The 27,274-nt window shown below is 50.1% G+C and overlaps 1 protein-coding gene across 3 annotated transcripts in view; it reads right to left on the bottom strand.

The window, feature by feature from the left end:
* Positions 1 to 4,328: 4,328 nt before the first annotated feature.
* The window catches only part of EPS15 (epidermal growth factor receptor pathway substrate 15), a 118,707-nt gene continuing 95,761 nt past the window's right edge, over positions 4,329 to 27,274 (bottom strand). For 2 of the 3 annotated variants that reach the window (XM_031969136.1, XM_031969137.1), the window contains 12 exons: positions 25,419 to 25,580; positions 24,868 to 25,065; positions 22,775 to 22,978; positions 21,656 to 21,733; positions 21,154 to 21,244; positions 20,682 to 20,717; positions 18,471 to 18,607; positions 15,423 to 15,492; positions 11,749 to 11,825; positions 10,178 to 10,343; positions 8,114 to 8,265; positions 4,329 to 6,367 (listed from right to left, as the gene is read on the bottom strand). In XM_031969136.1, the coding sequence (XP_031824996.1) occupies positions 6,221 to 6,367; positions 8,114 to 8,265; positions 10,178 to 10,343; positions 11,749 to 11,825; positions 15,423 to 15,492; positions 18,471 to 18,607; positions 20,682 to 20,717; positions 21,154 to 21,244; positions 21,656 to 21,733; positions 22,775 to 22,978; positions 24,868 to 25,065; positions 25,419 to 25,580 (1,518 nt within the window). In that variant the 3' untranslated portion in view covers positions 4,329 to 6,220. Of the gene's footprint in view, positions 6,368 to 8,113; positions 8,266 to 8,296; positions 9,856 to 10,177; positions 10,344 to 11,748; positions 11,826 to 15,422; positions 15,493 to 18,470; positions 18,608 to 20,681; positions 20,718 to 21,153; positions 21,245 to 21,655; positions 21,734 to 22,774; positions 22,979 to 24,867; positions 25,066 to 25,418; positions 25,581 to 27,274 lie in introns of those variants that run through there. The other variant, XM_031969138.1, reaches the window with a different exon arrangement.

Below are 27,274 nucleotides of genomic sequence, written 5' to 3'. Positions count from 1 at the left end.
TGCACCAATAAGAATGCCATCCATTTCTTTACTTTAAACATTGATGAAAATATCAAGAAGCACAGATCCCTGGCACACAGCACCAGAAAACTCCTTCAAAGTTGACATTAAACCTTCAGTGAACATGGGGGCAGTCCCACAATTAACTCTTCCTTGTTCTTATCACATAACTGGTCCATTGTGTTATTTTATTTTTCTTAGTGTTTCAAAAGTCTCTTTACTTTTGAAAGTTCATCTTTTTTGTTATTATGGTTTGTTTCAGATTTTCAGGGTAATTCACCTTGGGTTATATCTTCATCTTTTTGGATTTCTTGTCCTTCCCTGGTTTCTGATAAATGCAGAAAAGCCATTGCTTCATTAGAATTGCAATTCTTATGACTAGAAATGGATTCAATTTCTTCATCTGAAAACTGTCTGTTCATATCCTTTGATCATTCATCAATTGGAGAATGGCTTGTATTCTTATAAATTTGAGTCAATTCTTTATATATTTTAGAAATAAGGCCTTTATCAGAACCTTTGAATGTAAAAATGTTTTCCCAATTTACTGCTTCCCTTCTAATCTTGTCTGCATTAGTTTTGTTTGTACAAAACCTTTTTAACTTAATATAATCAAAATCATCCATTTTGTGTTCAATAATGATCTCCAGTTCTTTGGTCACAAATTCCTGCCTTTTCCATAGATTTGAAAGGTAAACTATTTTGTTGTTCTAATTTGTTTATAGTATCATTCTTTACATCTGGATCATGAACCCATTTTGACCTTATCTTCATATACAGTGTTAGGTGTGGGTCAGTGCCTAGTTTCTATCATACTAATTTCAATTTTTCCCAGCAGTTTTTGTCAAATAGTGAATTCTTATCCCAAAAGCTGGGGTCTTTGGGTTTGTCAAACACTAGATCACTATACTCATTGACTGTTTTGTCCTGTGAACCTAACCTATTCCACTGATAGACTCCTGGTTTCTTAGCCAGTACCAAATAGTTTTGATGACCGCTGCTTTGTATTATAGTTTTAGATATGGTACATCTAGGCCACCTTCATGTGCATTTTTTTCATTAATTCCCTTGAAATTCTTGACCTTTTGTTCTTCCAGATGAACTTTGTTATTATTTTTTTTCCTAGATCTGTAAAATAATTTCTTGGGAGTTTGATTGGTATGGCACTAAATAAGTAGATTAATTTAGATAGTATTGTCATTTTTATTATATTTGCTTGGCCTACCCATGAGCACTTGATATTTTTTCAGTTGATCGGATCTGACCTTACTTGTATGGAAAGTATTTGTAGTTTTGCTCATATAGTTCCTGACTTTCCTGTGGCAGATACATTCCCAAATATTTTATACTATCAGCAGTTATTTTTTAATGGAATTTTTCTTTGTATCTCTTGCTGTTGGACTTTGTTGGTGATACAGAAAAATGCTGATGATTTATGTGGATTTATTTTATATCCTGTAACTTTGCTAAAGTTGTAAATTGTTTCTAGTAGTTTTTTAGTTGATTCTCTAGGGTTCTCTAAGTATACCATTATATCATCTGCAAAGAGTGATAATTTGGTTTCCTCATTAACTATTTTAATTCCCTTAATCTTTTTTTCTTCTCTTGTTGCCAAAGTTAACATTTCTAATATAATAGTAATGGTGATAGTGGGCAACCTTGTTTCATCCCTGATTTTATTGGGAATGATTCTAGTTTGTTCTCCTTACATATGATGCTTGCTGATAGTTTTAAATAAATGCTACTGATCATTTTAAGGAAAACTCCATTTAATCTAGTGTTTTTAATAGGAGTGGATGTTGAATTTTATCAAAGGCTTTTTTCTACATTGAGATAGTCATATAATTTTTGTTAGTTTGCTAATTGATATAATCAATTATACTAATAGTTTTTCTAATACTGAACCAGCCTGCATCCCTGGTATAAATCCTACTTGGTCATGGTGTATTATCCTGGGGATGACCTTCTGTAATCTCTTTGCTAATATTTTATTTGAGATTTTTGCATCAATATTCATTAGAGACATTGGTCTATAATTTTCTTTCTCTGTTTTCATCCTATCTGGTTTAGGTAACAGCACCTTATCTGTCATAAAAAGAATTAGGTAGGACTCCTTCTCTCCTTGTTTTTAAAAATAGTTTGTATAGTATTGGAATTGTTCTTTGAATGTTTGGTAGAATTCATATGTAAATCCATCTGGCCCTGGAGATTTCTTCTTAGGAAGTTGATTAATAGTTTGTTCTATTTCTTTTTCTAAAATGGGACTATCTGAATAATTTATTTCATCTTCTGTTAATCTGAGCAATCTATATTTTTGTAGGCATTCCTCTATTTTACTTAGATTATCAAGTTTCTTGACATAGCATTGGGCAAAATAACTCTCAATTATTGCTCTAATTTCCTCTTCATTGGTGGAAAGTTCTCCCTTTTCATTTTTGAGACTGACAATTTGACTTTCTTCTTTCCTTTTTCTAATCAAATTAAAGATTTATCTATTTTGTTGTTTTTCCCCCCACAAAACCAACTTAGTTTTATTTATTAATTCAATAGTTTTCTTACTTTCAGTTTTATTAACCTCCCCTTTTATTTTCAGAATTTCAAAATATCAATTTTGAATTGGGGATTTTTGTTCTTTTTTTTAGCTTTTTTAGTTGCAAGCCCAAATCAATGATTTTTTTTTCTTTCTCTATTTTATGCAAGTAAGCATCCCTAATAACTGCTTTGGCTGTATCCCACAAATTGGGTATGTTGTCTCATTATTGTCATTCTCTTGAATGAAATTATTAATTGTGCTTATGATCTGCTGTTTTGCCATTCATTCTTTAGGATTGTTATTTAGTTTCCAATTAATTTTTGCTCTATTTTCCCCTGGGTTTTTATTGCATGTAACTTTTATTGCATCATGATCTGAAAAAAATGCATTTACTATTTCTGCCTATCTGCATCTTATTTTGAGATCTTTATTCCCTAATATACGGTCAATAGGTTCCATAAGTCACGGAGAAAAAAGTGTACTTCTGTCTCTATTCAGTTTTCTCCAAAGTTCTATCATACCCAAGTTTTCTAAAATTCAATTTCTTCCTTAACTTCTTCATTATTTATTTTGTGGTTTGATTTATCTAGTTCTGAGAGTGCAAGATTGAGATTCCCCCACTAGTATGGTTTTGCTGTCCATTTCTTCTTACAGCTCTCTAGGTATTTGGATGCTCCACCACTTGGTGCATGTATGTTTGGTATTGATATGCTTCATTATCTATGTTACCCTTTAGCAAGATATAATTTCCTTCCTTATCTCTTTTAATTAGATCTATTTTTTGCTTTTGCTGATCTCAGGATTGTTACCCCTGCTTTTTTTTTTTACTTCACCTGAAGCATAACTTATTCTATTCCAGCCTTTTACCTTTACTCTGTAGGTATCACCCTCCTTTAAATGTGTTTCTTGTAAACAACATAGTATAGGATTCCAGCTTTTAATCTGTTCTGCTATCTGCTTCCATTTTATGGGAGAGTTCATCCCGTTCACATTCACGGTTAAAATGAATAAATCTGTATTTCTCGCCATCTTATTTACGCCAAATTATGCTTTCCTTTCTCTCCCCAGTATTTTGCTTCTGACCACCTCCCTCCCTCAAGCAGCTTTATAACACGTCACCCCTCCCACACACACACCACTTTTTCCATCTTCCTACATCTAATTTGCCCCCTCCCCCATACCTTGAGCTCCAGTACCACTGGCTTTCTCACTGTTCCTCACAGAGGAACATTACCCATCTCTGGGCCTTTTCTTTGCCTGGAATGTCCTCCCTCCTCCTTTCTACTCCTGGATTTCCCAAATAAAATCCTAGAGGAAATCTTTTCTAATTCCCCTTTAATTCTAATGTTAACCTTCCCTCTGCTGATTATTCTCAGTTTATCCTGCATGGACCATGTTTGTCCATAGTTATTATGTCATCTCTCCTCTTAGACACTGAGTTCCTTTTGAGAGCAAGGACGATTTTTACCTTTCTTTGTATTCTCAGACCTTAGCAAAGTGCTTGGCATATAGTAGGTGCTTAATAAATGCTTACTGACTAAAAGTACCCTGGAGGCACAGAGGTAGGACAGGCGAGGCTGGAGTGTCTCCTTCAAAGGCTACGGCATGTTTCCCTACCATCCAAAGGATCGCGTACTGGGGGCGCACTTCATGTCTGGCCCAACATCCTCCTTGTCCCGACGATGATTCCCTGCTCCCAGGCCAACAAGCCTGGAGCCCAGTCTGCCTACCCACCTGAAGCAGGACTGTACTGGGAAGGACACATTGCTGCAAGCAGGACAGACGACGTGCTTTGTTATGTATTTAAAGTTTATTTCCTCATAATTACAAGCTAAAGTTTAGACGTTTGGGAACAAAGGAGGAAATCACATCAACAGAACCCACGCCCGTCTCAAACGCCACCTTCCCATCCCAGTGGGGACTGATCTCATCTCCCAGCATGGTGGGCATCGGAGCGAGAGTCGAGAACCTGAAGCTGAACGCCAGGAGACTCCCAGACTTTCCTACCAGACGTGAGGGCAGGAACACACACATACACACACACACACACACACAAACGTACACGTACATATAGAATATATACACTTTTAATAGCATATTGGTCCAGTGAGTGTACATTTTAAAACAAAAGTTCAGAATTGATGTAGTCCAGTTAAACATGTCGGATTAGTGTACGCCGGTGACATGGAAGGTGGTAGAGACAGACAGACCAGAGGGACTTAATACTTGCCAAAGGTTCCTATTGGTTGAGCAGCTGTAATGCCGCTCATTTTCCCAGTGCAAAAAGGTTGTTCAAGTCAACTTACCTGTTTTCCTGAAATAACAAAAGGGGGCAGGGGAAGCGCTTGCCACAACCCTTAAAAAAAGGGCCACCCTCTTTAACAACCCTTGGGGCAGCTTCTGCCAGCGGGCTGCCTTGTGGGCAGCTGGCAGCCGTCAGCTCTTATTTCAGCTCTAGAGTAGGATCTGAAACAATTCTATTTACAAGTGATTCCATAGGTTCGCCCTCACTGACGTCCAATCGGGTTGGGGCTGGGGGAACCACGGAGGAGCGGGGCAGCTCAAAAACTAAGCTAAGCAGGTCTAACAAGTGGATGAACTGTGCGGGGGCAATGAACCACTTTCGTGAACATGTCAGTGGGACTTGACCTGGGGCTGTTGGGGACTCAAACACAGATCTGAGGTGCCATTTTGTATCTTGGCCTTTGATACACGGGAATGAAGGGTTAATAAGTTGTTAAAAAAAAAAAAAAAAGCCAAAAGTTATTTTCTCTTTGTGTTGGAGTCTACAGAGTGTTCTAGTGCAGAACCGATGCGCCTGGGATGGTCCTGGGGAGCATGCTTCACATGGCGCAAGGGCCCCTGTGGCCGGCTGTGTTGCAGACAGCCCCCACTGGCCTCCCCAGCTTTCCTCAGCAAAGTGATCAGAGGAGAAGCGCTAAGCCCACTCCCTCCCCGCCTCCACAAGTTTTGGGTCAGGACTCGCACTCGATGTCAGGTGGAACCCTCTTTAGAGAAAATGTTGGGGCATCTGCCAGCGCCAGCCTGCTTGGCTCCTTCTGGCCCAGGTCTGTGGCAAGCCAGAGTGGCCAGTGGGGGTCCCGCAACGGGGGGAATTATCATCACGGAAATTAAGGTTTCTGCTCAGAACTGATGGGAAAAAGGGTCTCTCTCCTGCACCTGTGGTCTCAGCACAAACATGGAGAGGCGGGAAGCTGACTGGAAGCGGGCAGTTTGACCTATTTCCCACAAAAGCATTTGGAAAAAAGCCAATCGGAAGTCGTGCCCACTGCTACTGGCCACCCCCTGTCCAGGGTGAGAGTCTCGCCAAGCAAGGCCATCCCCAGTCCAGAAGGAAACTAGACTCGGCCATTACTTTTACAAGGAGGAAATGGAAACATGCAGGTTCACCTCCCCTGTCGCCAGCGGGCAGTAGCAGGCTGGTCCTCCAAGGACCCTGCCTCCTTCACAGCCCGGAGCCCCTCATGGGCCAAGGATGGCCGGACCGTGTCTAAGCGCAGGGAGGGGCACGTTCTGGGGTTCTGGTTTGACACTTGCAATGCTGGGGCCTCAAATGATCGGACACGTGACAAGACAAGCTGGGCCCTGCCCCTGGGGGCACCGTCACCGTCCCGCTCCCACAGTCGGGCCCCGGGCGTCAGGGTGGGGGAGGCCGCTGCGGGCCCTTCACGCTTCTGAGATCTCTGATTTACTCAGGGCGATGGCCAGCTCCAGGTCTTCCTGCTCCTGCTGGTTGAGCCTGGCCAGCCTCTCCTTCTCCTCCCTCTCGCTCTCCCTCTTGGCCCATTCAATCAGGTCTTCTTCAGTTGGGTACTGGCGAAGGAGACAGAGAAAGGGCGCATCAGGCCCTGGGTTCCCCTCTGAGGCTCAGGTCCAGTAAGGACCACATGCGCCCGGGCCCCAACACTGTGCCTGGGTTCCAAAACTGTGCCTGGGCTCCAACACTGCCCGCAGGGCCCCAACACTGCGGGGCTCCAACACTGTGCCCAGGTTCCCAACAATGCAACCAGGGCTGTAGACCCTGACCACCAAAGCCCCCAGAGGAGGGAGGAAGGGAGGAAGCCAGCGCACTTCTGGAAAACATCTGTCCCGCTGAACGTGACAATGACTAAGGAGGAGAGCACCCCAAAACCCACCCAGGAGGCTGGTGCTTCAAGCTCAGGAGGCTCGGGAGCGGAGAGTCACCAGGGCAGGGAGCAGTGGAGTCTGAGCTTGGGGCCCACCCACCTGCCACAGCAGGGGCCCCGTGGATGCTGGTGGGGGCTGGGAGGTAAGAAAGCCTGGCGGAGCCAGGAGCCCAAGAGCCCAAGAGCCACACCCAAGGACCCAGGCCGTCCTCCCCTCTCCTGGCTGCCCTCGCCTCCCTTCAGAGCTGCCTTCCTGCAGGGGTGGCCATGGATGCCCTTGAGCCAGGCTCAATGTCACCACCCTGCCCCCAACCTACATTTAAGTGCCTACTGTGTGCCAGGAGCACTGGACGGGCTCTCGGCACAGGCTCTGACTTCATGGGGCTACCAGGATGAGCCTCCTTTCGGACTGGGTTTAACATGGCCGACACAGAAGCGACCTGATAACTGCTTGTTATGACTGTGCAGAGACTGGCGTAGAAGGCGACTCTTGCCCCATCATTTTCTCACTCCCAGGAGGGCAGCCTGGTGGGGCCCCAGGCAAGGGCCAGGGAGCACCTAGCGCAGGGCCCTCCCCTATCCTTCCCCCCAAATGGAACCTCGACTTTGGGCCCGGGGCTCTGCACACAGGCGGCACTTCCTAAAGGCTAAGCGGATTGTGAGCCAGGGCCAGGGCAGCAAGCGCAGAAAAGCCCCCTGGGGGAGGAGAGCTGCAGCTGCTTTTTTCCCTAGTGGGACTTAATGTCCTTCACTTAAATAACAGGAGAAAAACATTCTTTGCCCTCAATAACCCAGGACCCCTCCCCGCAGTTGTGTACGGCATTCAGGGCTCTTCCTATCATGGGGATATGTCAGTGCTGCCAGCAAGAGGGTCCTTTACTTAAAGAAGGAACCTCAGCAGCCGTACTCTGGGCCACAGCTCTCTGAGCACATTCTCTGTTTTTCTCTTTCTCTGTCTGTCTCTCTCTGTTTACCTCTTTTATTTCCTCTCTCTGTCTCTTTTTCTGTCTCTTTTTTCTTTCTCTTTTTCTGTCTCTCTTTTTCTCTCTGTCTCTGTCTCTCTCTTTCTTGCTGTCTGTCTGTTTCTCACACAACACACACACACACACACACACACACGCAACACAGAGCCACAGATAGACAAAGCAATGTGGATTCCTTTGAATCCTCTGACGGGGTGGCCATGAGCCCCAAATGCCAGTAACCATGTGGCGAGCAGCCGCTCCATCCTGGGAGTTGCTAACATCTCCGCAGGGCCTGGGGCAGACAAGGCTTGAGAGCACGGCCTTGGAGGACACGGCTCCTGGGATCCGGAGGGGCTCCCGGGCAATGGTGGCGGACCTTGGCTAACCAAGGCTTCTGTGCTGGGGATGCGGCCGTGAGAGCCATCCCACCAAGCCTCATGAGACAACAGAAAACGCCCGGTACTTACAGTGCCGACGTTGGCCCCGTGGCTCGGGGCAGCCTCCCTATGGGCAGTGGCGAGAGCTTTCTCTGTGGGGCTCCCATTGCCTGCGATGGGCTGAAATGGGTCATTCAGTTTTAAGGAATCAGAAGAGTCCAAATGGCTGGCGGGTCTCTTTCCTGGATCAAAATCGTTAATGTTAACTCAACCAGCAGAAAAACCAACCCAAGCGTGCGCCACAGCAGTGGCCTGGGAAGGCCCGTGTGCCGCCCCGTCCGCTGCCCAGGCGCTGCCTTCAAGCCCAGGGACCCCTGGCTGCCCCGATGAGACAAAACGCAGTCCCAGAGAGAGACGGCCAGCCTGGGAAGCCCTGCTTCCTTGTGCCTCCCTCCAGCCACCGTCTTGCCATCTGGGTCCATCTGGGCCTCTGCAACAAGAGGCTGGACAAAGCGCTGGGGAAAAGCCCTGCAGAGATGCTGGCGTGGTCCTTGTGCTGATGCCGCGCCTCCTTCTGTCTGCAAGATCCACCCCCCCCCAACCTGGGACTTCTCATCCTCCAAGCCCAACGCAGAACTGGCTCCCCTCCAGATAACATCCCCAATTTGGGGTCTAAAGGACATTGGTTTTCACATTTTTGAAGGGATGCGTTGGGGGGAGGGCACGGGGGAGTCTTGGAAAGAGATGGCCAAGACACCCTCGCTGCTGGCAGTTCCGGTGGCTCCCTTTGAACAGCTTTGGGTTGTGGACTGTACCAAGGTACTCTCTCCTGTTTTTGGATATAAAACCCTGATAAAGGCCCAATGCATCCCTCCTTTTGTAACCTGTCTGCAAGGCCACTTTGCCCCTGGATACAATAACTGGGCAATGGCACCGGGGTCTGTCACACCACGGTATGATGCAGAGAGGTGGGACTAAAGTGGGGATCACTTGGGCCTGAGGACACTTCATCCTTGCTACTGGCCCTCCAACAGGAAGAAATCCCTCCACCTCTAGGACGTCTCTGTGGCTTCCTGAAGACTCTGCCAAGAAGTCCCCTGGTCTGACAGAGGGTCCGGGGCTGTCTGGACCCCAAAGACCAGCTGCTCATCAGCCCCAGCGGGGGAACGTCTTTAGCCAGAACGACTCAGGAAATCTGGCAACTAAAGGACTGGGAGTTGTTTACAAGACAAAGGCAAGAGCACCAAAAAAGCCTTAAAATCCTGGAATGGCCAGAGAAAAATACTTTGCCTGAATGTGGCCAGTGGGAGGCAGGAAGAAGAACCCATTAGTGCTGGGCTGGAAACTGGCCACTGAGGTTTCAGAACTAGCATAAGCCAGAACCTCCTGCCTCGCAGCACGGGGCCAAGGAGGCATGGCCCCCTGGGGACAGCCCGGCCTAACACAGCCAGCCAGCTCGCTCTGGAATCGAAGGCTGTCCCACTTATTTGCTACCAAATAAAAGGTGCAAAACCAAAGGGACCCTCAGTTCCCAAGTGGCAGCAGCTGCCAGCCTTGGCGCTCACCGGGCACCTTCCTCACACCCACCCTGGGCATTTCAGAAACCATCCTGTATTTCATAGAAGACTCTTTCTCCTTTAAGAAAAGTTCCATCTTGCTTTAAAGAAAAAGTGATAATATTTTAAAGATGTACATATTTCATTTAATTTTGAAGTTATTTTTTCACAAACGTTAACGATCGACAAGGCTGGCAGCTCTCGGTGTCCTGGGATCTTCTTCAGGAGGGGTTCACGGGTCGGCGCTCTCTCTGGGACCTACTCTTTTGTAGCCATCTTTGAGGATGACAAGTTAACCATGTCAGATGTGAACATGTCTCCCTCAAATGAATACATCTCCCCAAATATAGACACTTCTCCTTGTTTAAACACTCATTCACCCTCTCCCTGAAAGCGATACACTAGGGCAGAAAAGCAGGCCTGGAGGATGGACAGTCTGTCTGTGGACATCTTGAGGCATCTTGGTCCCCCATAACATGCCCTCTGGCCCGTGGAGTCCCCAGATTCTAATGACCTCTTTCCCCACCCATTTACTCAGGGCCTTCCTGTCCCGGCAGCCCTTGGGAAGAAGGACACGTCAGCAAAAAGTCATTCCTACCAGGTGGGGGAGGGCAGGGCCGTGTCGGTGTCCCGGTTTTGGGGGGCAGAGCAGGGGGCACGTCTTCATCTCTGACTGGAGGGGGCTCCTCAAACCCGCTCTGAGTTGGAGCCACAATGTCAGCTGAGCAGGATGGGGCCACGACAAATGGGTCCTCCTTGTTGTCCTTTGTGGAGAAAAAGACATGTGCAGAGATGACTCTAGATCACATTTCAATAAGTAAAAAACTTTTCTAGATTGTGTCCGGGTGCCCCCGAGGCTCCCGAGAATCTTGGGATCACAAGGCCTCCTGCGCCCACTGCACAGAGGGGGACAAAGACCAGCCAAACACTAGCTGGGCCCGGCCCCTCAGCCATGACGTCCCTCTGCTCTGGTGACCCCCCTGTGCCGCGCAGCCCTGACCAGGTGCTTTCCTAGAGGTCACCGTCCAGCCAGGCGGAGATGGGCAAGGAGAGTGTGGCCACGGGATGCCACAGGCAGGCGGGTAAATGGCGACATTAATAGGTGAGGAAAGGGGGCCCTGACGTAGCTCACTCAGAGCGTCTGTGATTTCAAACAAACGACCCCATCTCCAGAGCTGGCAGATCCCTGGAGGCCTTAAACACAAGGCTCCTTTTAGCGACCAGGAGACAGGAGCCCAGAGGGAGGAGGGCCCCGGTCTGAGGTCACAAAGCTAAGAAGGAGCAGCTCCCCCTTCAGCCCCAATGTGGCTCAGAGGGCCGGCATGTGAGTGCTGGGGCAAGAAGCTTTGCTGACCGCCAGCCTGCCTGGGCAGGACACACCGTGAGGCTGAGTGACCCGAGCTCAGGCCATGAGCTGGGGACAAAGGGAGAGCCCAAGGTTATTCTGGGTGGTTGTGGCCCCCCGAGGCTCTTCTGGAGCCAGAACAAGAGCTCCCACTTAGATGGGCCCTTTCCTGCACTCGGACAGGGTGGCAGTGGCCAGGGATGCTGGCCTTGAATCCCCAACCCCTCTCAGATGCTTTTTAGCTGGGGACCCCGGACAGGTCAAGGTGCATCCTCTCTCAGACTCTGTTTCTTCAGCTGTCAAAGGGGCTGTGAGAATGCCTCCAGTCCCCAGGGCTGCCCGCGGCCCCCAATGGACTCTGTCACACAACAGCTCATGCTCTCCTATACCGAAGGTAGCCCAAGTGCCAGCGGGGCTTTGCCCAAGGCTTTTGGCCTGGACGTGCCGCGCCGGCCTCATCCCGCAGCCAAGGAAGGGCAGCAGTGCAGGGAGAGAGGCCCGAGTCCAGCCGAGACTTAGTGACTCTCTCCTCCATCTCTAACTGACCCATCTTTCCCAGACCTCTCTGCTGGCCCCCTCTCTCCAAACGCCACTGCCTTTCGGACCCCTCCGGTGTCATCCTCCTCCTCCCTGACGCCTCGCTCCTCCCTCCCTCCAGCGCCCAGGCACACAATGCAGTGCCCGGGTTCATCTAAGGCCAGACCGCTGTGGGGACCACGGCAGAGTTCTGGGGAGAGGCCGACAAGGGGTTTGCCGGACTGCAGAGAGAGGATGGCGATCCTGGCCATCTCGGAGCCCCCCGTGTCCCCTCCCTGGGAGATTACCTGGGCCAGCGTGCTAAAGTCCGCAAATCCAACTTCACAGGAGTCACTCCCAAACACGGATGTAAAGGGATCCACAGCTAAAACGCAAAGAGGGCAGAAAGTGCACGTTAGCTCTGTGGGGTCCAGGAGGTGCTCCCGCCAGAGCCAGAGGAAAGCCGCTTCCCCACATTTGTGCAGCCAAGCAGCCACCACTGTGAGGGCGGTGGGCTCCACAGCAGGCCAGTGCCCGTGGCTGGACCACCCTTTGGGTCCCGTTCAGGGCCTTCCCCACATGGGTCTGAGGGAAGAGGGATGGGAGGGGGCATCCAGGACTGGCCCAGGGGCTCTGGGTCAAGGACCTCTTCTAGGAAAGTCCCTCTGGCACTCAGGGAGAGCCTGGCAGAGTCCCCCTGGCACAGGCCAGAGAGCTCCTGTGGACACCGAGAGCCTTGTGGACAAGGATCTCCTCCACGTGGCGGTCACAGACCACAGTATTAGCACCTAGGACCGGAAGGGAACTCACTTTACAAGGGAGGAAGCTGAGGCCCAGGAAGGGGAAATTAACCTCCCCTCCCCCATGACACAGGCAGTAAAGCCTTAGTGCAGCCCAGAAGCTCAATCCCCTGACTCTGGATTGGGATTCATTTTCATGCCCATTTTACAGAGAGGGACACTGAGGTACAGCAAGGCTCAAGGTGTGGGTGAAGGTGAATGGGTGAGTTGTACAACTTAGCTCTGAGCTGTATCTTGGGCATGGTGTCTCTGGGGATGCAAGCAGAAATGTTGTGGCTCACCCTGGGGGGGGGGGGGGCACACCCAAACCCTTTGGTAAGCGCCTACCATGGGCGCGCACTGAGTTGATGCTGTAACAAGTGGCTGTCATTCAGTCACTTCCATCATGACCAACTCTTGCTGACCCCACTGGGGGCAAAAAGGTGGAGGGCCATTTCCCTCTCCAGCCCATTTTACAGATGCAGAAACTGAGGCACACAGGGTGAAGTGACTTGCCCAGGGTCACACCGCTAGGAGTAGCAGGACACTCCCCACACAGATAAGAAAAAGGAGAACGCCGAGCGCGGAGCCTGGAGCTTCTGCAGCTCCATCCACAGCAGCGAGCTTCGCCAAAGAAATAAGAGTGAGCAGCGGCCGGGAGGCGGTGCGTGAGAAGAGGGACTCTGGGGCAGCCAAGGCGCCTCCTTGCCACGTGCTCGCCCCCAGAAGTCGGCCCCGTTTGTCTGCTTTGGCAGTCTTTCTGTGTGCTTAGAACGTCTGAGTCTCTCAGCAGTTCTGCTTGAACAGCTCACAGGCAGCATTAGCACTTATAAACAACACTCAAATCCCCGTTGGTGGGAGTCTTCTGGAAAACCTGGGTTCAAATCCTACCCCAGAACTCCCTATCTGTGTGAATCCCTTATCCTCCCCATGCCTTAGTTTTCTCATCTCTAAAACAGAGATTGGAACAATAACTGAGCGGGAAAATAGATCCAGGGGAGAATTTTAAATTCCTGATCTATCTGAAAACCAGGATCAAAAAAAAGGGCCTGGACATCATTTTTCAAGAGATTATCAAGGAAAACTGTGCTGATGTTCTAGAATCAGAGGATAAAACGGAAATGGAAAGAACCCACCAATCATCTCCTGAAAGGGATCCCAAAACAAAAACTTCCAGGAATATTATAGCCAAATTCTGGAACTCCCAGGTCAAGGAGAAAATGTTGCAAGCATCCAGAAAGAAACAGTTTAATTACAGTAAAGCCACAGTCAGCATAACAAGATTTAGCAGCTTCTACTTTACAGGATCAGAGAGCTTGGAATATAATATTCCCCAGATCAGCGGAGCTAGGATTACAACCAAGAATCACCTGCCCAGTGAAACGAGGATGATCCCTCAGGAGAAGACATAGACCAATGAAATAGAGGATTTTCAAGCATTCATGATGAAAGACCAGAACTGAATGGGAAGTTTGATTTTTAAATACAGGACTCGGGAGAAGCACAAGGAGGTCACCAGGAAAATGATATTTTAAGGGACTTAATGAGGTTTATCTGTTTACATTCCCACATGGGAGGATGAGACTTGTACCTCATCGGAACTTTCTCATTATTACGGCAGTTAGAAGGAGCATACAGACACAGGGTCCAGGTATGAGTTGAAGATGAAGGGGTAATAAAAATGCTTTAAAAAATGAAATTAAGGGCTGGAAGAAACGGAATGGTATAAATTATAAGCTTTTACAGTGGCAAGGAAGAAGGTGAGGAGAGGGTGAGTGAACATATAAAATGGAGGTGGCGTGGCAACTGTGGCAATGAGAGGGGTTACTCAGTGGATCCTATGATCTTTTTCAGCTCTCAATCTCTGATCCCATGAACATGGACTATCAAAACTGCAAAGGACCAACTGGGAAGCGTCAGCTGTCCACCCCTCTCCTCCTCCTCTTTAAACATCTCTTTCATTTAAATGAGGAATCCTGCCCAATGTCACTCCAGCTTTTTTCTCTTCCACATTGACTACTTTAATAACCATGCTGACTCATCCACCAACTTTTTAATACCCAATTTAAATACTATCAAATAAAGTTATCCAAATTGCCTCGTCTCGCTAAGAAGAAACACTCTGCCCATTCTTCCTACCTCTTCTTACCCTCACAGATACATATTTTAGGGTTTATACTGTCATAATATCTGGATTTGAACTCCAGCTGTGTTGTTATGGGCCAGACTCTGTACTTGAAAAAAGGATTCTTACAAGCTGCTAACTCAGTGGAATTGAGAAGACAATGTTTATTTAGCGAGGCGATGAATAGTTCTCTAGTTCAGTACATGTACTTAGTACTTAATATAGTCCCACAAGATTCACACCTATGATAATGTAATTAGAATAGAGTATATAAGCTGGGACGAACTCAGCCAGACAGACTCGCTCCATCTCACACCACCGTGGTGGCTGGCCTATCCTCCTGCATTTCCTCCACTGAGACCAAGCTAGCCCGGGCTCAGGCAAGGAGATAATAAAGGATTTGGACTTGATCACCTGGCTATTCTCCTGGTGATTATTCAACTAAAATGAAGGCTGGTCCCAAACTCGGAACATTACACTGTGTGACCACTGGCAAGTTATATAACCTGTCTGATCACTTTTCTCATTGAACTGGAAGAACACAGGTGTATGTTATGGTTTTTAAAAAACAACACACAACTATGTAATAACTATCTAGCTTGATTTACAAGGTTGTGATTTTTTTTTTTTTCAAATCTTGTCATTTTGTAAATTTTGTAAATCTTAAAATACTACATAAATGTGAATTACAAAAACCTCTCCCAACATACAGCAGCTCGCTCTGGCAGGTAAAGATGGGGTCTTATCCATCCTTACTCGAATCCCTCAGCCCCTAACCCAGGGCTCCATGCTTGCAGATACTATAAAAAAGGCAGCTATCAGTTCCATTTTCCTTGGAGTCAGACCACTGCACACGTACACTGTGGCATGATAAAACATGCAAATGATTTCAGGGGGGCCCCCAAAACATACAACCTCCTGAAGTTGTCAGTGAACATTAGAATCCATGCTTATGAGTAGGGGGAAAACCCCCCGAAAGGCTGATTTTTGTTTTTAAGATTCATAATAGAAGTTCAGCATATAAAGAAGTAAGTTCAGGATATAAAACAATCTGTTTTTGATTTATTTGTTTTTTTACCTGGATCACTTGCTGCAGCAACAACTGTTCCACCAGGGGCAAAAGGGTCGTTGTCCTTCAGAGTCTCTATCTGATAAAGTGACAGAAAATCTTGATTGAGAGAGAAAACTTTTCAAAGATGTAACCTGACCTGTGTCAGGGTCCCCTGACCTCTGACCACCAGGTTCCCCCAACCTCTGACCGCTAGGCTCCCCTGACCTCCGACTGCCAGGTTCCCCCAACCTCTGACAGGTTCCCTATTCCCTAGCGCAGATCCAGCTGAGGCATCTACCAGAGTCAATAACACCCCTTCCAGGTAGGGCCAGGATATATCCAAGAACTCGCGGCATCTCAGGGAAGAGCCCACTGAGAGTCTCCTCAGAACCACATACACAGAACACAAATGGGAGATAAACTCATTTGCCATCCTGAGGCCTTGCCAAGCTTTCCCTCCTCCGAGCACAGAGGCCGCGACTGCTGCTCTCAGTCAGCAGTAGAACTGCTGTCTCAACAGCTCGGGCTTGAAGTAAGGAGTAATGGGGAGGGGATCCGTTGATCAGTCCATCGATATGCATTTATTAAGTGCCTGAGGTTGGGGTAAGTTACCAGCAACGGCTGCTACTTTCCTGACCTGCAGACCTAGGGCCATAGCTTTCTGACTACCTGACAGCCACAGGTATGACCCCATCTGAGCTAAACAGACGTTTCCAATACATTTTTTAATCACATCCCTTGCCTCGATTTCCCCCCAGAAATGGTGTTGCTGTCTCATGAAATGGAAGTATTCAGGAACAGCCAAAAAGTACCAGGAAGCAACAGAGCCATCCACTAGAAGGCCATTTCCTGGCAGACCCTTTCTCAGGACGCTGCAGGATTTCTTGCCAGCTGGGCAGGCCGAACAGAGAGGGCTTCAGAAGCCCAAGTGTGTATGGACCCGGAACAGGGAGGACTGAGACCTCCACTGAAGGCATATCCAACAAAGCACAGACTGGAGCCCCTCCAGAAGGCCCACCGGGCAGTTGTCACTTCCACTAGCTGCCAAGGTGTGGCTTCAGTCCAAGGCTTGAGCTGTGGCCTCCAGGTTCCTCCAGGGATACTCAGAAAAGGACTACGGAGCAGACACTGGACCCCAGGAGTGGAGCAGGGGGTGTTTAATCCAGGGACCTGCTGTCTTCCTGTATCCCACAGGCTGTTGTGTGGGAGAGCAAACATTCTGTACTTTGTGGCCCACAGGACAGAAGTGGGACCACCAGATAAATGTGGTTCAGCTAGGCCCAAGCTGACTGCAGGGAGGGTGAACTTCTGCTCGTATACAGACCTTCTCAAGACTCAAAGGGCACGGCCAGTATACATGAGCAGGGGAGAAGGAAGGGGTCACCATCATTAACCACCATACACAACAAGATCTCAGAGGCCCCCGATGTTGGGAGGAGTCACAAAAGTCCAGGAAAAGGCTTGGAAGATGGCAAGATGAGGATCTAGCATCTCCTCCCACTCAAGAGCACTGCATCATAGAGGGGCTGCTTTAGCAGAGATGTCTAGAACACTCTTTTTTCACAGGAGCCCCAGGCAGGGCTGAGCTCTTTTGATCCTCCTCTCTCTGTTTACAAGGGGGGAGCCATGGAGGCTACTTCAGTTGGAGGCTGAAAGTTCCCTTCCTGTGACAAGACTCAGTTTCCCAGGAGTAAAAAGTGACTGGGGGTAAAAATTCACTTCATCTAAGCATTTCCCATCTGCGTCTCTCCATTAAATCCTGCCCCGGGACAATCCCCACAGGCACATCTTGGATTTCCCTTGGTCCAACTGAACTGGAAGCAGCCTCTGTTTAAACATTTTATAAGAAATCCCATTCCAATTACAGACAAGTCTGACCAATCGAAAATGTTCCACATGAAATGAGCCCAAATCCGCTTCCCCATACCTTCTACCCACCTTTAGCTCAGGGCTAACAGAGAAGGCCCCCTTCCACTAGACAGCCCTTCAAACCCCAATTCTGCCGATTCTTCCCCACAGGGCATTTCCCAGCCTCACTCCTAGCTCCCTCTCCTCTGAAGGTGATCTTGCTTGCCAATGTCCCACTGAAAACATGGTACCCAGAATGGAACATGACAATCTAAGAGGCACTTTTACAACATGAAAAGCCTTTCGCTGTTGCCTTGCTAAGGATGGCAGATCCAAACTTCCCCAAATCTAAATAAACATCCTAGTGCCCCCCCGCCCCTCTACCCAGCTTAAGGCAATATGGAAGAAATAATTATACTGGGCTGTAACTTTTAAAAAAGGACTTTGGAGGAAGAGCCCTGAATGAAAACAACCAATCAGCCCCAACAACTCTCTCTTCCTCTGCCCCTACCAAACTGATCAAACATGGGTCATAGCTGGCTTTAAGCCCAGCTCCAATGTCAGCTCTCCAAGGAGAAAGCCCTTGATGAGCAGCCATGGGGACATCCTGTAGGATGGGGATCTCCTGTGGCACCACATCAGCCAGACTTAGAAGGGCACTGGCTTCCCTCTTTAATATGGGGTCTCCTTCCCCAAGGGGGTAGTTCCTTCCCCCCTCAGTGAGATACAAGGGCAGAGAAAGCCTCGACCCACAGAACCTCTGGGGCTCTCCCCGGAACTGGCCAAACTGGTCCTTTTAAAACTGACATCAGGCAACTGACCTAGAGTGGCAAGCCCTGCCAAAGCCTGAGCTGGGGAGAAGTGGCCCACCTAGCAACGCCTGATCCCCCGGGAGCTGCTTTGAGGGGAGCCGGGGCCCTCTCTCAGGGCGGCTTTTGTGCCAGATACCTAGAGCAGGCTGGCTACCCACATCTCCTTCACAGCGCACTGGATTCTGGAGAAACTGCCCAACTTCAGCTAGAGCCACTGAGCATGTGGTCCAACCACAAGGCCTGACAATAAAGTGACGAGCAGCTTTTCTTGTCTGATCCAGACCTGTGCTCTGAAGGCTGTTCCCAATGGGGAACTGCAGGTCTGCCTGGAGGGATACGCAGACTACTTCAATAGTTTGGGGGAGCCCTGGGAGATGCACACAATCTGTCACTCCGTCCCTCGCCTCCCATTTACCGAGGGGTCGCTGCTGCTGCTGGTTGCCAAGAAGGGGTCCATGTCCGAGGAAGCAAAAAGATCAGTGACTGAGGGCTTGAAGAAACAATCGGCTGCAAATGGGTCTGACCCTTTGAAGGGGTCACCTCCGAAGGGATCTAGGGAAATCAAACAGAGGACACAGTGTCAGCAGGGTGGCTGTGCAATGAGACAACCGCCCAGTTGACATCAGGGAGCCCGTCTGAAACAGGAGAATCTTCAGGCAGACTTTAGGGGAATGGCGATAGGAGCTCTGCTCCCCAGAGACCGCCACCATTTGGGAAAGTTTTTGGTTTGTTTTAAAAAAAATGATGGCAACGGTCAAAGGCAAACGGCTGAGCAGAGCTCGTGTTCTTCCAACCTGCTCATCGGTTGATCCCAACAAGTGGCTAATTCCGACAGCAGCACAATGCGAGCTAAAGAGCTCACTCCTGAGGCTGGCGGAAGGGCAAGAGCTTTTTTGGGTCCCTTCTCTGGGCTCAGGCCTGAACTTCATAAGATCACATGGGCTGGCTGGAGCTGACCTCTCTCCTATGAGACACTGACTCTCCTTTCCAGCTCTGAGACTTTAAGGCTTATTAAGTCAATGAGAGTTTTTAAAGTGATCTGCCCCCACCCCTCCAAGATCCACACAATTGTTATGCCAAGAGAAATTCATTATTCTAATACAAATTATTTGGTTAAGATCAGACAAATACAATTTTCTCCCACTGAATGTAGATCAAAGCTTACTATTTTTTGTTTGCTTTTTTCTTTTCTTTTTAGTATTTATAAATAAAATAAATTTTATTATTTATTAATAAAAAATAAATATTTTTATTTATGATTATTTATTTTAAAATAATATTTATTATTATTATTCTGTCAGTTATTTTATTGACAGAACAAATGCGTGGGTTATTTTTCAACACTGACCCTTGCAAACACTTCTGTCTAAATTTTCCCTTCCTTCCCCTAGATGGCAGGTAGTCTCATACATGTTAAACATGTCAAAGTATTCGTTAAATCCAATATATGTAGACATATTTATACAGTTCTCTTGTTGCACAAGAAAAATCGAATTTAGAAAGAAGGTAAAAATAACCTGGGAAGAAAAACAAAATGCATTGCTTTCTTTTCTTGTGATTTTCCCTTTTGTTATGATTTTTTTCTTGCATAGTATGACAAATACGGAAATATATTTAAAAGGATTGTCTGTTTAATGTGGATCAGATTGCTTACTGTCTTGAGAGGAAGGGGAAAGAGTCAGGAAAAAAAATTTGGAACTTAAAATTTTACAAAAATGAATGCTGAAAACTATCTTTATATGTCAATAGAAAAATAAAATACTATTGTAATTTTAAAAAAGAAGAAGAAAAAACAAATGAGTAGACAAAATGATCTGTTGATACTAGCCCTCTGTTAATCTACAATCCTAGCAATTCATACTTATTTTTAAGAAGTTAATTAAAATTACTAGAAATAAAATCTAGGGGCAGCTAGATGGCGCAGTAGATATAGCACCAGCCCTGAAGTCAGGAGAACCCGAGTCTAAATTTGACCTCAGACACTAAACACTTCCTGGCTGTGTGACCCTGGGCAAGTCACTTAACCCCAACTGCCTCAGGGGGAAAAAAAAAGAAATATCTATAAGAATAGTTGAAAATGAAAAACAAGAAAAAACAAGAAAATAAAAACCACAGTTTTTCTCCGGGGGCCTCACTGACATTTTCCTACCCAGATTCTCATCCTTTTGGTCTCACTTTGCACGTCTATGTTGGCTAATCACTGCTGAGGTGTCCTGATCTATGTGCTATTATGGCACAGGTAAGGGGCGACTTCTGAAAGTCCCTCTGATGCAGCTCCCTCAGTTTAACCCCGCTATGGAACTGCCATCCCAGCCGAAATGCTAAGTGATGAACGTCATTTTTGAGAAAAGAGTAGCTATTAAATTAGGGAATCTGACTGGAAGCCGCCTATGTGTGCCGAAAGGAAAGGGCAGAGGAGCTCTGGGCCGGTTTTAAAACAGCGAGCAAGAGGAGCCATCCCCCAGCAAGGAACCCCTGCCCCTAATACACACACACTCACACACATGCCCTCATACACCCTCCACACACACTCACACTCACACACACACTCACACACACACTTCACCCCATAACCCAGGTTAAACTAGAGACTGACACAAGGTGATGGAGGTAAACATATACTGACCTATTTTCCCAAAAGGATCATCCTTGAAAGGATCCCCTAGAGACAAAAATAAAAAGGCAGCTCCTTAAAATACTGTCTGTGCTGCCCCTGAACCCTCCCTTTCTTGGGAAGCCCCCCCAGAGTACTGATCTCTGTAGAAAGGAGGAGAAAGGGCTTTAGGGGGATGAAGGGGCACAAGCCCAAGGGCACCCCCAGGTGAGCCCCACCCACGGCAGCCTTTGCAGGCAGACCTCCAGGGATGAGGAGTCCTGTGTGCCAGCCAGATCAGGGTCTGCAGTCTAGGCCCCTACATACTCCCAGTCCTCCTGTGCCCCGGGGCTTTGTGCCTCAGTACTGCCAATACCCAAGTGTGCAGGAGAAATCAGGTTTGCATGACTGCACCGACGGCTCTCCCCTCACCACCCCGCTGCCCCCCAGGTGAAGGAGTTAACTTTTGCCGGGACCTCAACCAATAGAACAAAAAGCTACTTACGCCCAACGAAAGGGTCTGATTGGAAGAAATCCAGAGTCGGTTCCACAGCACTGTCAGACAGGGAGCTCGAGTCTAAACTAAAGAAATCTTCCTAGAAAATATTCAAAAGTATTTGAAAGGAAAGCAAACATATTCTGATGGGAATGAAACTCATTAAAAACACAAGCAGCACAGGGGAGACCCACGTAGGTCTAAGGAGGTGAAGGACCTCTCCAACCTCGAGGCTGAGGCCGCAGTTTGGGGGCAGCATCACAGGCCTTTGGCCAGACGGGCCTGCAGGACCTCACTGGGCACTCACAGGGTTGTGGGGCCAATGCCCAAGGGGTCTCACTGGGCACTCTTAGGGCTCTGGGACTGCCACCCAAGGGACTGTGCTGGGTCCCCTCACTTTCCAGGGCAGGCCAAGCAAAGAGCCAAGAGCCTATCCAGGGTTCATCTAGATTCAATCCAAGATTCACCCAGAATCTTGCTTTCCCTGAGGACATGAGAGACTCACACTCACCTTTTCAGGCACTGCCGGAGCCATCCCTTCCTTCTCATCAGCTACCTCAGAGGGAGGAACTTCAGGACTGCTTCTGACCTAAACAAGAGCCAAAAGTGACCGTGGAGTCTGAAGTGGGGAAAGAGCAGGAGCTCATGTCCCTGCTTTCGCTGACCCAACAGGCCTCACTATGGTCCAGCAGTCTCTGCGTCCTAATCTGTGAGACAAAGGGCTGTGGCGGGCAGATAAGACCCCTGTGGGGCTTGGCTCCACCCCCAGCGTGTTGGCAGTCCTCTGGCCTTGGAGAAGCTGCTGATAGCTCTCCTCCATGGAAATGTTAGTTCTCCGTCCTGCGCTCCGGCGGGGGCTGGACAGAGCCTCCCTGACCACCACTTCCACAGCCGCTTGCCGGAGGGTAATTCCAGCAATAGGCAGAGCTGGCTATGAGGGCACTGCCCTCCTCCTGTTCAGGCTAACACATGCCTGGGAGGGTCTCTGCCAACTGCTGGGTCCCTGACATCCATACTCCTGAGGGGCTGCTGCCCTGGGCTGGCGCCGTGAGCTCCCAGAGTGGGGACACGAGAGGAATGGCCACAGGGAGCCATGGGCTCAGAGCGGGCAAGGCTCTCCTGCCAAATGGGGTGCAGGTGTTTGCATGGCCTCCCTCCCAGGTGGCAAAGACTAGACAGGACTTTGGATAAGATGCTCTGAAGATGCAAGAGTGAGTGATGAAGATGAGGAAGGTGATGGGGAAGATGAGGATAAAGAAGAGGATGGGAGAGAATGAAGATGAGGAAGAGAATGGGAGAGGATGGAGATGAGGAAGAAGATGAGAAAATGAAAATGAGAATGGTGATGGGGAAAATGAGGGCAAGGAAGATGGGAGAGGATGAAGATGAGGAGAGCAACGGTACAGGATGAAAACAAGGGGGGTGATGGGAGAGGATGAAGACGAAAAGGGCGATGGGAGAGAGACCATTGTACTGTGACCCTCCCTCCCCAGGTGTCTCACAGGGAGCCCAGGACTGCGGGAGGGCCTTTTCTAGCTGAGAGGGGATTCTTCTCCTGGCACTAAGCCGGCCTCGGCATCCACGCAGGCCCCAGACCAGAAATGAGCCCCGGGGCTTGGCGCTTCCTCACCGGGGACTCGTGGGCTCCAGACTCAGCTTCCGGGGCGCTCGCCGTGTCTGAGTGCTCGTGCAGGTTGGCCGTCTCACTGCTGCTGTTGCTGAGGCTGCAGTACTCCGAAGCGCCATTGACCAGGCTACTGTGGGGGCTCCTGGACCACCCCTCCTGGCCGCCAACGTCGTCCAGCTCCTTCATCTCGGTCAGTCTGACCTGCATCTGGAGCACAGGAAGGGAGGAACTGGGTCATCAAGAGAAGGGAGAGTGGCCCCTCATAGCCACGCAAGCCCTTCGGACGGGCCGGGCTTGAAGATTCCCAGATTCTTGACTGAGGTGGCAAAGATGGCAGCAAAGGAGCAAGAAAAACAAAGGTGGGCCACCGACAATGGAGAAAGCTGCCAATGGCCGGCTCTGCTCTAACCAGGGACGTTCCCGGGCAGGGGCACTGAGGGTCCGGCCTGGGGCAGCCTCCACTCTGGGCCCCCCACTCTCCACAGGTAGCTTGGTGCCCACTCAACATGGCTTTGAGTCTCTCCTCCGAGGGGCAGCAGTTGCGGGACCGCGGGACACGACTTCTCCTTCCTGGGCCTTGGTTCCCCGGCCTCAGACCGAGAAGGGGCTGGCCAGACCTCTAAATTCCCCTGCTAGCCTGGAATCTCGTGGGCCCCCAGACGGCTCCTGGGAGATGCTCCTTGGAGAAGCCAACCCCAAGCCTTCCTGTGTTCCTGTGGGAGGCCAGGGACCCTGAGGCCAGCCTTCCAGGGCCTCCCCTTTCCTCCAAGCTTCGGGTCCTACCTTCGACCTGAGACTTCTCCAGTTCCCCTCCTCTGCCTCGTCCCATTCTGTCACGTTCTGAAGGTACCGCTCCCTCCCCATGTGGCCGCCCTCACTTGCCGGTAAGCTCCTCCGGGGCAGGGAGGATCGCCCTCGTGTCACCCGGCACAAGGCCTGACAAACTCAGGCGCTTAATAAATGTGCGCCACTAAGCGAGTTTGGTCCTGGGTAAGTGCTTGCTGGAGCACCGACCATCTGAGCTGCAGGAGCACCAACCTCCGGCCTTCCTTTCCCATTACTGCTGTGACTGCTCTCTGTGGGGCTACTACATCGTCAGTGAACGGGGACGTTCTGGGTGAGCGACCACAAAGAGTCACACGACCCTGCTGGCACCCTGAGCTTGTGGCCCATTAAAAACCCAAGATCTTTTTGGACAAAACGCTGGCGAGCCTCGCCATCTCCCCTCAAAGCCTTCATGAAACTCCTCTTCCTAGCTTGTGTACAGACTTTACACTTGTCCTGGTTGGAGTCCATCTGAGCGCCAGCCCAATGAAGCTATTTTTGTCCTTGATGCCTCCCGTTCTGTGATTAGCTGGTCTGCCAGCTGGGAATCATCCGATAACTGGACAAACGGCCGTCAACGGCCAGGCGGCCCAGGGCAGGCCCCCTCAGAGCCCGCCCCACTGACACTTGAGGCACCGATGACGACCCCTCAGGACGAGTATGGCTCCCAGACAGGGGAGATGGGCACTCCTGGACATGCAGGATTTCTGCCCACCTTATTCCTGCTGCCACAAGGCACCGGGCCCCACGGGGAGGCCGTGTGGGGAGACCTGGGCCCAGGCCGTGCCCCCACAGGGCCCCCACACGGCATCCTCAGGTGCCAGGGAGTGTAACAGCACTCCTGCTGCAGGACTCGCGGGACTGAGACTCTCAGGCTGCCTGGCAGGCAGGGCAGAAGGCCAGGGCCCAGAATGGGGGTGCCCCCTGCTCTGGGGGACAGTGCCCCAAGATCCCCACACTGTTTGTGTCCCCATCCGTCAGTCCCAGCTGCCCAGGTCCACATGCAGATGGAGGCCGGGGCAGGACGTGAGCCAGAGCAGGACCCCACTCGGCCTGGTCACCTGCCTCTTGCTCTCTTCCCCGCCCCCCCCAACTCCAAGGCCTCCAGCCTCCCACAAGCCAGGGCCCCCTTCCCCACCCGGCCCCGGCCCTTCTCAAAGAGGCTGACCCCACCTGGAGGGACCCGTCACAGTTCTGGGCCCGCTGGCAGACTGAGGCTTGGGCCTGGTCCCTGAGTGGGCCCCGAGGGGGCAGACCCTGCCCAGCCTTACCGAGGTGACTTCCTGCTGGGACTCGTGCAGGTGCTGCTGCAGGGGCCCCAGCTGGGCCTTGCCTGCCTCCACGCTCTCCTCCAGCTCGGCCGTCTCCCGCTGCAGGCGGCTCAGCTCCTCCCGGGCGCTGGCCAGCTCCTCCTCATAGGTGGAGATCTGGGATTCCTGGCTGGTTAATTCAGCTTTCAGAGAGGAAATCTGGACGTTGGGGAAAGGGGAGGAAGGAAGGAGAGAAGGGAGGAGGCAAAGAAAGAAGGGAGAGATGATTTACTGGGTCCTTTACAAAGGCCAGCTCGCCCAGTGATAGTGGGGACATGACCCAAGCTGGCTCTGCCCCAGGGCCTCCCGGCGCTCTCCTCCCTGTACCCCCAGCTGTCTCTCAGGCACCCAAGTGTGGTCCCGTCCGCGGGCCCAGGCTGGGGAGGGGGTGGCAAGCAGGGCAGAGGCCCTGTCCCTGCAGACCCCCTGCCCTGGAGCCCGGCCCTGCTGCAGCCGCACCCCGGCTCCCGGAGGGCACGAGGGAGGCCTGGCACCGGGCGCGCCGCACTCACCAGGCGGGCCTCCTGGGCACACTGCTGCCTGACGTCGTTCAGCTGCTCTTCCAACGTGGCCTTCTGCTCATCCAGCCCGTTCAGGATCTCCTGCACTTCCTGCTTCTGGGCCTGCAGCTTCTGCAGGGTGGAGCTCTCCCTCTTGACTTCATCTTGAAGGTCCTAAAGCAAAGGCGCACATGGCATCTTGCCCCCTTTGGCAGAAGGGGCGCCCCAACCAGAGGGCCGCTGCTCCCAGCCCACAGCAGGGAGGAGGCATCCCCACGGCCTCCTGGGGGCCAGACCTCCCATCAGTGAAGCACCATCAAGGGGCCATCAGTGGGCACCAAGTTCACTAACCACTCCAAAACCGCTGCAGGCTGTGAAATCCCCCCCACCCGAGGCGACGTTCGAGGCTCCGCAGCCCATTTGGTCTCCCCGCCTCACAGAGCCCGGTGCCATCCCCTGCACCACGAATGTAGCCTCACACCATCTTCAAGGTGTCTCCTGAAAGCGCCCCCTTTCTCTGCTCACTTCTCTGGCCTGAACCACAACGTACTTAACAAGGAAATAAAAATCTCATCTCATCTCAATTCAAACAATCCAGAACTGATGGTGTCAAGTAATAAGCACCTCTGGAACATGGGTTCCCAGCAGCGAATTTATATAAAGCACCTACTATGTGCCATGCCCTGGGGATGAATCTCTCCCTCTTCTTAAAGGAGGGAGGAGACGGTGCAAAGGTGACAAGGTCTGGCGCAACCTCGGGCAGTCTCCAGCACTGCCTTAAGCTTTTGTGGGCGCAATCCTGGCAGCCGCCTCACTGAGGATGTGACAGGTCCCCCACTAGGACTCTGGTCCATGCCCTTCACAAGCTTACAAGGTGAGGGCCATCCACAGAGGCCTCCCTCCATTTCCCTACTTCCCGGACACTGCAAACGTACCAGCAGAGAGGAACGAGGGACACAGGCATTAACTGGGCACCTATGACATGCCAGGCCTATGCTAAGTTCTTTAGAAATGCTCCCAGCAAAACTGTTGGGGACACCCAGCTACAACGTGTCTGAAGCTGCATTCGAACTCAGGCCCAGGCCCGGGGCTCTACCTACTATGCCACCCAGCTGCCCATTACCAAGTGTTAGTGTCAGTCAATCTGGCTGCAAACCCTGCCTCTGCTCCACTATCCCTCGGGCAAGTCATGGCATCCCCTGGGTCTCATCTTCCTCATCTATGGAAGGGGCAGATGAGTCTGGAGCGGGGGGAGGGGAAGAGAGGGTCAGCAAAATACCCTCATGGGTCAAATTTGGCCATTTCTGGGAAAGCCATCAAGCTAAGAATGGTCCTTGTGTTTTAAAATAAAGTGTCATGATATTTAGAAATGTAAAAACCATTCATAGCTCGCTACTGCACAGAAACAGGGAGAAAGGCCAGAAACGGCCCCCAAATTGTGTTTGTTGGGCCGGCTGTGGAGCAATGATCCCATGGGCCCATGACACAAAGTAAAATTTTAAAATGGCCTCATAACAAAGTCAAACAGAGAAACAACTGCTTTCCAGAGTGAAATGGTGAGCTGCACAACAACTGCTGCTGCTCTTTGGTCACTTTAGTCCCGTCCGATTTTGCATGACCCCATCTGGGGTTTTTCGTGGCAGAGACACTGGAGTAGTTTGCCATTTCCCTCTCCAGCTCATCTGACAGATGGGGAGACTGAGGCAGACAGGTTTAGTGACTTGTCCAGGGGGATGGCTACAAACTGTGCTGTAGGAGTACTGCACCATAAGAAATAAGAGACATCAAGAACACTGAGAAGCAGGGGAAGATTTCTACAAACTGGTGCAAAGTGAAGGAAGCAGACAGAGGTAAGCGGTAGAAGCTAT

Source organism: Sarcophilus harrisii, chromosome 4 (assembly GCF_902635505.1).
Source record: "Sarcophilus harrisii chromosome 4, mSarHar1.11, whole genome shotgun sequence".
NCBI lineage: Eukaryota > Metazoa > Chordata > Mammalia > Dasyuromorphia > Dasyuridae > Sarcophilus > Sarcophilus harrisii.
This window is presented reverse-complemented; position numbering and strand designations above follow the sequence as displayed.